Source organism: Capricornis sumatraensis, chromosome 10 (genome assembly GCF_032405125.1).
Source record: "Capricornis sumatraensis isolate serow.1 chromosome 10, serow.2, whole genome shotgun sequence".
In the NCBI taxonomy this organism is placed as follows: Eukaryota; Metazoa; Chordata; class Mammalia; order Artiodactyla; family Bovidae; genus Capricornis; species Capricornis sumatraensis.
In genome coordinates this window covers 60,469,860-60,477,927 of record NC_091078.1, presented here as the reverse complement: position 1 = coordinate 60,477,927, position 8,068 = coordinate 60,469,860, and the positions used below count along the sequence as shown (strand labels likewise).

At 41.5% G+C, this 8,068-nt stretch overlaps 1 protein-coding gene across 3 annotated transcripts; it reads left to right on the top strand.

Moving 5' to 3' along the window:
• Positions 1-896: 896 nt before the first annotated feature.
• Positions 897-7,392, top strand: HIGD1A (HIG1 hypoxia inducible domain family member 1A). 3 transcript variants are annotated; one of them, XM_068982109.1, is made up of 4 exons: positions 897-962; positions 4,827-4,941; positions 5,578-5,712; positions 6,392-7,392. In XM_068982109.1, the coding sequence occupies exons 2-4, from the start codon at positions 4,845-4,847 to the stop codon at positions 6,439-6,441; spliced, it is 282 nt and encodes a 93-aa protein (XP_068838210.1). In that variant the 5' UTR covers positions 897-962; positions 4,827-4,844; the 3' UTR covers positions 6,442-7,392. The 3 variants fall into 3 exon arrangements, with proteins under 3 accessions (XP_068838210.1, XP_068838212.1, XP_068838211.1); XM_068982111.1 differs by having other exon boundaries at positions 946-962; positions 4,831-4,941; XM_068982110.1 differs by lacking the exon at positions 897-962 and adding an exon at positions 1,429-1,510.
• Positions 7,393-8,068: the final 676 nt, after the last annotated feature.

Genomic DNA, 8,068 nt, shown 5'->3' with positions numbered 1-8,068 from the left:
AACAGAACCCAGGTCTCCGGCATTGTGGGCAGACTCTTTACCAGATGAGCCACAAGGGAATGTTTCCTACTTGTGTCTGAATTATGAGACAAAATATTTTCAAGATCCTGAGCCTATGACACTGAGCTTCTACCTGTGGGGTAGAGCCCTTGGCAGTCTGCCTCGTTTCACGGTTATAGCCAGAGATTCTAGTTTAGTTAGAAAACAGTCCTCATGGCAGTGCTTGATGCTTTGCGCCAATTCGCCAGGTAGTTACCGAGTGATCTACTAACAAATTAGGGGTTCTGTCCCAGGAAGTTCACCGTTATAAGGTGCCTGTGACTTCTTTCCTCAGGCAAACCACGCCGGTCAGTATGGAGTCACCCGTGCTTGTAATGAACGGCTGCCTCCGACTACAGTGTAAGCGTCAAGCTCAGAGGTCCATAGCGCCTGTTCGCGGCCGATAACTGCCAGGGCATGAGAGTGGATCCAGCGCTATAAAGCCGCCGGCGGCCCCTCCTCACCCGCAGCCGAGTCTCAATGATCGGCCGCGGTTTAACTCTCTCAGCCTCAGCCCCGCCTCGCTGCGTTCGCTGATGCTCGCTGCCGCCACCTCCCAAGGGGAAAACAGCGAAGCTAATTTCAAGTTCCTCCCGGCCAAGGGCCGAGAAGAACCCTCGAACGTCCTCCGCCGTACCTAAGAAGCCGACTTCTCACCTCTGATGCAACTCGTACGTAAGAGCCAGGGACGAGAAGTCACCGCCCGCGCACGTCGCCCCAGCCAATCCGGGGCTCTCTCTGGGCCACCCCACCCATCGCGTACACGCACGCACGCACCCATCCTCCCGCCTCGACCCACGCGTGCCCGTTGCTGGCTTCTGATTGGCTGAGGCCGGACGTAGGCGGGACCGGGAGAAGCCGGCTGGACTGAGGGTGCTGGAGTGGGGTCAGAGGCCGGTAGGAACCTGAAACGTCTTGAAGTTGTAAGTGATGCAGGCGGACTTTGGTTGTCGAGTGACTCCGGGCGGTGGGGTGGGGAGAAGTGAGGCCGCGTCGAGAGCACCTTGGGAGGGTTGGCGGCCGCGGGACTGGGAGAGGGGACTGATGCCTGGGCTGAAAGGGGCGAAGTCTGGTTGGCGGGGCTCAGGCCTCATTTCGTGGTGCCTGGGAGGGCTGGTGAGAGCGTACGGAAGCTATGAGGGGATGCAGAAAAGGCTTGTAGAGCGAATCGCGGCTGAGCTGGAAGGCTCGGGGATGCATCTGGGGAGGCACCGGGCTGGGGCCGACTTCGCGGAGCCCGTTGGCCCGAGCGTGTCCGGGACTTCTTTGAGAGTGGGTGGGTGAGGAGGGATTGGGAGGGCGTGCGGTCCGGCCATGGAGTCCTGACAAGGTCACAGGAAGGGAAAGGGGAGGAAGGTTGAAGGGTTGAGGGGAGGGCGTAAAACTACACGACCTTCCCGCCATCGGCTTCCTGATCTCCCCGGGCCGGTATTCTCTTCCACCTTTGGCGACTCTCTTCCGCCTCAGGAAGGTAAGAAGGACCAGGGCCGGTATCAAGCGCCTCTGACAGAATTTACGTTTCTCCCTCAAAAGTAAACCTGCCAAGTTAGAGATTACAAAACATAGCACAGGATTAGAATTGGGAGCAGTCGAAATGATTCGGCAGGTTTATTCGCCTATTTTACCGGGGCGGGAATCAATTATTCTCCTCTTCTGGGTAATCCCTATGGATGGAATCTATGCTTCCAGAAGTGCCTGGGATGAAAAATTGTGATGTATAAGTGGTACCAGGCCCCAGCATGACAAACGTATTTGAGTTTTGTACGCCAGTGGTTCTCTTGATTCCCTGTGCACCAGAATCTCTTGAACGGGTCTTAAAATATAGATTTCTTGGGACCTGCCCCAGACCATCTGAACCAGAATCTCCTGGGGAGGGGACTTGACAGCCGTTTAAAACGGGTTGACAGTTGACGGGTTCAAAATGAAAATTGGAATCCATTGTTAGAAGCTCCTGTGACAAAAATGAGGAGCTGTGAAGACCGTTCAATCTTTTTACATCACGTGATGCGGGGCGGCTCCTGTTCCCTTACGCCTCTGCTAGGTGCCCATGCACTTGGAAAGGTCTTCAGTAGTATCTTAGTTTACAGAATAATTCGTGTTTTCCAAATTGGCGTTGAGTATGTGGTTTTAGGTGCCTCCTTTTGTACATGTTCAACTTTCTGGCAGATCTGGGTCAGTTGCTGTGTGGGTGGATAAGAAAAAGATAAAGGAAATCCAGAAGTGATGCTAGGGGAAAAAATATTCAAATTACAGCTGAAATTGTTAGATGAATTAAGTCACTGGGGAAGAAGATTCCATTTAACTTTAGGCATGACAAACATTTTTCACAATTCAAAGGAGGAGATGCAGGCATCTGTTAAGAAGTGGATTTTCTATTTTTTCAGATTAAATGTACACCAGCATAATAAGACAAATGATCTGGCAATATATTGTCAATCAAAAGAACCCACAACTGTTTATTAGGAGAGCTGGGTTCTAATCCTGACCTGCCAGAGATTCCTGTTGTTGAGCAGTTTATTTCACCCTTCATAAGCTTTCTTTTCCCATCTGTAAAATAAGGCTGCTGGCATGGATTGATACTTGGGTTTTTATTCTCAAGTGACTTATTGACCCTGATACTTTAAAAGTTAACCATTTTTTATTTAGGTGGCTGTAAATCATGAATACTTGGGGAAACTTCTAGGTGATTAGGAAGAGAATTATTAAAATCTTATACTCAGGGAGTTTTATAGATATATGTCATGTTAGAATTTGAACCATAGAATAACAAATTAACTTTGTGATGTGTTGGGACTTTTAATATTCCCGGTTCTTTTATGCTGCACACAAGGTGTTCTGTATCAGAGGCAAATTATCCTTAGTCACTTCAGACAAATAATGACTACATGGTTTCTTCATACCTTGATTCTTACCCCAGGGACTATTTTCTGAAAGCCCAATCAAATGGCCTATCCATACAAACTGCTGCAAGGAAGGAGAAGCAAACTTTCGCTACACTGATCTGTTGGACAATTAGTTATCTAAGTGGATTGTCGTATATAGTGGATTTTTTTCATGTGGTCACAAGGATCCAAAACCTACTCTGGTTATCATGTGTTCTTTCATTGAGCAATGTAAGAATTAAAAGAGAAATTAGCACTTATGTAGATACAGCTTGATACTTTTCTTACTGATGAAACTCTACAAATGTGTGTAATTGTTATTTTTCACTAATTTCACTAATTGCCTGAGAATAATTTTAATAGTTGAATAGATTTTGAAGTAATATTTTTCAACAAACAGTAAGTTTAATTAGAATGTGGGATTGGTGAGGAAGGTAGAAGGAGGAATTGTGATAAAATAGGAAAGATTTTGAAATGTTTGCCTTTGGGAGGTTTAGATTGGTTATGAAGGGAACTAATAAACATACTGGCCTAAAATAGTTTAATCTTACCATCTAGTCGATTTATGTAGTATCTTGGGGTTTCTTTGTTTGGATTTTTTTGGCTGCACCATGCAGCATGTGGGATCTTAGTTCCCAGGCCAGGATCCAGGCCCCCTGCAGTGGAAGCGCAGAGTCTTAACTGCTGGACCACCAGGGAAGTCCTCATTTATGTGGTATGTTGAAAGCCAACCTCAAATATTTCTCTGAAACTTCCCAAACTTTATCTAAAAGATATCACACTCTAAATTCTCACTGTCTCTGTTATGCTCTTGGCAAAGTGTACACACTCTGGCATGTTTTTAAAAGAATCTAATTTATGAAACATTATTTCAGTGTTTACATTTTAATCTCTTCAAATATATAATGAACATCCTGAACCTCGGGCTTTTTGAATCTTGTGTATAATAAAAGCTCAAACAAAGTAGGGGTTCATTAAGTTAGGTAATGGAGCATAAGAAAGAAGAGAAAGTCAAAGTGAGAGTCGCTCAGTCGTGTCCAACTCTTTACAACCCCATGGACTATTGGAGTGTGTAGCCTTTCCCTTCTCCAGGAGATCTTCCCAAGCCAGGGATCGAACCCAGGTCTCCCGCATTGCAGGCAGATTCTTTACCGGCTGAGCCGCCAGGGAAGCCCTAGTTCTAATTGATTCTGTCTGTGTGATACTACAGCTCATCTGGATTAAGGTCTTCTCTCAGGTGACAGAACTGTACTCTTGCCAGTGAGGATGGCGGCTTGGAGGGACAATTTCACTTTTCAAACTGAACACTACTCCTCACGTCTAGAGTTGGATTTTTTTTGAGAACCTTGATTACTGTTAAACCCCTTGAATAGCAAAGTGTTGAATGAGAGCCATTTATTACTGGAGGGAGTGTGATGCACATGAAAAATTCATAAGCTAAGACTATACAGATAATGGGATGGGCCGTTAACTTTTTGATGTCATCTGTAAATGACATCTGACTGATGCCAATTACAACAGTTTATTGTAATTAACATCAGTCAGAGATACTTGTGCACTTATATACTATGTCTGACTCCCTTTTTTAAATCTGTGGGTGAAGTTTATCATCTGTTCAGATCAGTCGGAAGGAAGTATGTACAGTGACTGTGACTAAGGTGAAATTGAGTTTTTACTTCACTGTGATGAAATGCCTGTTAGCTTCCTGTGTTAAAAAAAAAAAAAAAAAAGACCGAAAAGGGAGAATGGAGCCTTGGTCCCTTTATTATGGAAATTAATCTTTTTTTCACCCTGCTATTCATATAATTAGGCTAGTATCTTGCCCTTTTTTTGTATTACTTAAAGGAATAAGCTTATAAAAAAGTATGCTTTTAACTGCAGAACCTCATGGAAATTCTGTTTCAGGAAGATTCTTCAGTCACTATGTCAAGCGACACAGATATTTCTCTTTCTTCATATGATGAAGATCAGGGATCTAAACTTATCCGAAAAGCTAGAGAGGCGCCATTTGTCCCCATTGGTAAGTTTGACTTTGATGATCTAATAAGCTTTAACACAGTAGAAGTGTGGGCAACTTGTTTCATTCATCAAGCATTTCCTGATGAAGCATTTATTTTTTAATATTTTTTCATATGTTGAAATGTGCTTAGATTGGTATAACTCTCGAAAAAATTCTTCTCCGAATTCAGACATCTTGTTTTATTGACTTATTTCAGTGAATGTGTTGTGACCCCAAGATGACCATCAGTTTCAGTGATTTGCTGCAAGGACTCACAAGACTCAAGAGTTGTTATAAACTCACAGTTGTGGTTTATTACAGTCTCTACTGCATTCCCTTAACTGATTTCCTTCAGGGATAGAAGTAGGACAGAGAACAGTTCCCCTAGCACTCTTAAAGGAATTTATTTACTGGCTTCACAAGCCCATACTTTAAAGATGATCTTGATTTTCTAGATCTGCTACTGTTTGCTACCAATTTTGAATTTTTAATTCTGAATGGGGGTGGGGGTGGGGATTAAAACCTCAGTTTGTATGCTAGCTGGGTAATGGTCTCCTAAAGCATCCTTATAAAAAATAGAACATCACCTGATAATAAACTCATCTTGATTCCCTGCCCCAATGTATCTGACATAACTTGTGACTATTTCTTTTACAGGAATGGCAGGTTTTGCAGCGATTGTTGCATATGGATTATATAGATTGAAGAGCAGGGGAAATACTAAAATGTCTGTTCACCTGATCCACATGCGTGTGGCAGCCCAAGGCTTTGTTGTGGGAGCCATGACCCTTGGTAGGTTCCTACAGGACATTTTCAAATTTTTGGTTCCCCATGAATGGATTTCTTTGTAAATAAAACAAGGTAGATACTTTTAACTGACTTTGAAGCAGTTTGCAAATATAACTTACTCATTTTCACCTAAAAACTGAATGAATAAAAATAGTTCAAGTAGTGGTATAGTTTTACTATCTATGATGAATAATCTTACTAAGGTTTTAAAGAGAGAAAAGATAGTAGTGCCCATTATAATGTCATTGAAGGGTCTATATATGCAAATAGTAAGATCCATCATCTGGAAGAGACATGATGGCTGTTTTATTGAGTTTTTGAAGGTGGAAAAGATACTACATGCTTTTGTAGGCTTTATAATTCATTGACTTTATCTGCTTTATACAGCAAGATTGAGTCCTTTTAAAGTTGCCAGAGATTAAAGTTGACAGATAAATATTGATATTTTAGCCATCTGAGCTAATCATACTAGTCTTGAAAATACTTCGGAAACTGTATAAAAAGAATTTTAGAAATTTGAATTGTTTAAGAAAGCAAGAATGTAAGCAGCCTAGGGTCTTTTTCTCCTTTTAAGTATTATATGCTAGTAAGAGTGCTACTTTTAGATGTTTTATGAACAGTTTTTAATTTTCTAATACTGAAGAAGATTTTTAAATGCTTAACTAGCATTCTTTTTCTTTAGGTATGGGCTATTCCCTGTATCAAGAATTCTGGGGAAAACCTAAACCTTAGAAGAGGAGATGCTGTCTTGGTCTTGTTGGTGGTGCTTGTTTTAGTTAGACATCTCATATTGAGGTTATATGTTTATGCTGAAAATAAATTGTTTGGGTCAGACAAGAACATGGTAATTTGAATACTGGCTTCCTTTCTTGCAGGCTCGATTTGCCTGGTGACCAAGTTACTGGTGACTAGTTCACTAGCTAGGTCACTCAGGAAGTCAGAGCAGCACAAAAGAAACATGTCACTTTTAAATACACTTGATAGTGGTACCTGTCCACCTTCTTAACCTCTTCTGTTGAAATTAGTTCTAAAGAAGACTACATGCCAATCCTGAAAATGCTCCCAGTTGCTACAGAATATCATATGCTTTTGATGTAATGTAGGAATCCTATTTATCCCAGTTAATTTAACCTTCTGATGGCCTTGTGGACTGAGTACTGTGTCAAGGGCTGGTTGGCTCGAGGAACCCTTTCAGAACAGTGCATGGAATACAACATTATAAACCTCCCTGCAAGTCTGTGTGTGTTTTTAAACCAAACCTAAAAAGCTGGTAACAGAGCCACTTTGAAGTAGTATTTATTTTAGAATCATAGTTATAAACATGAGAGTAACTTAACTTGTAGATCCCTTTTAGCTCTTTTGTAATTGCAGAATTATATTTTGCTGCTGTTATATTAGAATAATTTTAAATTATTTTGAAACATGTATTTTAAGTGCTAATGCAAAGGTAAATGAAAAACACTTTAAATGTGGGCAGTATGTTTATTTTCTCCAAAAGAATCATCAATTAAATGAAATGCCTATAATGGAAGTCATTGATGAGCAGCTGGTTTGGTCAGACATTATACAAACTTTGGTATAGCACAGAATGCTTTGTTGTACTTGTGAAATTCTCGTCTAACCTGAATTTACATTCCATGGTGATAACATGGTAAATGTAGTGTTATTAAAATAAATGAACACATCAAATGTCTTGTATTTATTTCAATTTGGGAAAAACCATCGTTCTTTGAAATAGCACAAGTAGTTCCAAGAAAAGAGGGAATAAGGGTTAAAAATTTATTGAGTATGTACTGTGTGCCACATACTTTTCATGTATAAAGTCATTTAAGTTTCCTAACAACCCTAAGAACTGTGATCCTTGTTTTGTGGAGAAAGACACTGAGATACAAACAGTTTTAAGTAATTAACCCAAGGTCACATGGGTAGAGAAAGCTGTAGGTTTGGGACTGAAACCTGGGCAGTCATTCGGTAGAAGCCAACAGATGTTAGAGACTTGAAATGTTGGTCTTTGAAATTAATGCTGGAGAGGCAGCAATTATCATAAATTAGTACTATTGGACAATAGGGTACAACATGGTCTTGACTTACCACTCCACACTGACTAACCTGGCCCAAACCAGGATTTGCTCAATTTTCTCCTAGTTAGAAACAAGAGATTGGACTAGGTAATTACTACAGTCCTATCTAGCTTATAGATCATGATATGGGTCTATGGGAAATGTGCTTTAAAAATAAAAGCTATGGAGAAGGAAATGGCAACCCATTCCGGTATTCTTGCCTGGGAAATCCCAGGGACAGAGGAGCCTGGCATGCTACAGTCCATGGGAGGTGGGAGGTGTCAGAAAGAGTCAGACAC

Excerpts from the sequence above, each read along its gene's own strand:
- HIGD1A (XM_068982109.1), top strand. The coding sequence starts at position 4,845 with ATGTCAAGCGACACAGATATTTCTCTTTCTTCATATGATGAAGATCAG. Across the intron at positions 4,942-5,577 it reads GGCGCCATTTGTCCCCATTG|GAATGGCAGGTTTTGCAGCG; the intron begins GTAAGTTTGACT and ends TTTCTTTTACAG. Across the intron at positions 5,713-6,391 it reads TGTGGGAGCCATGACCCTTG|GTATGGGCTATTCCCTGTAT; the intron begins GTAGGTTCCTAC and ends CTTTTTCTTTAG.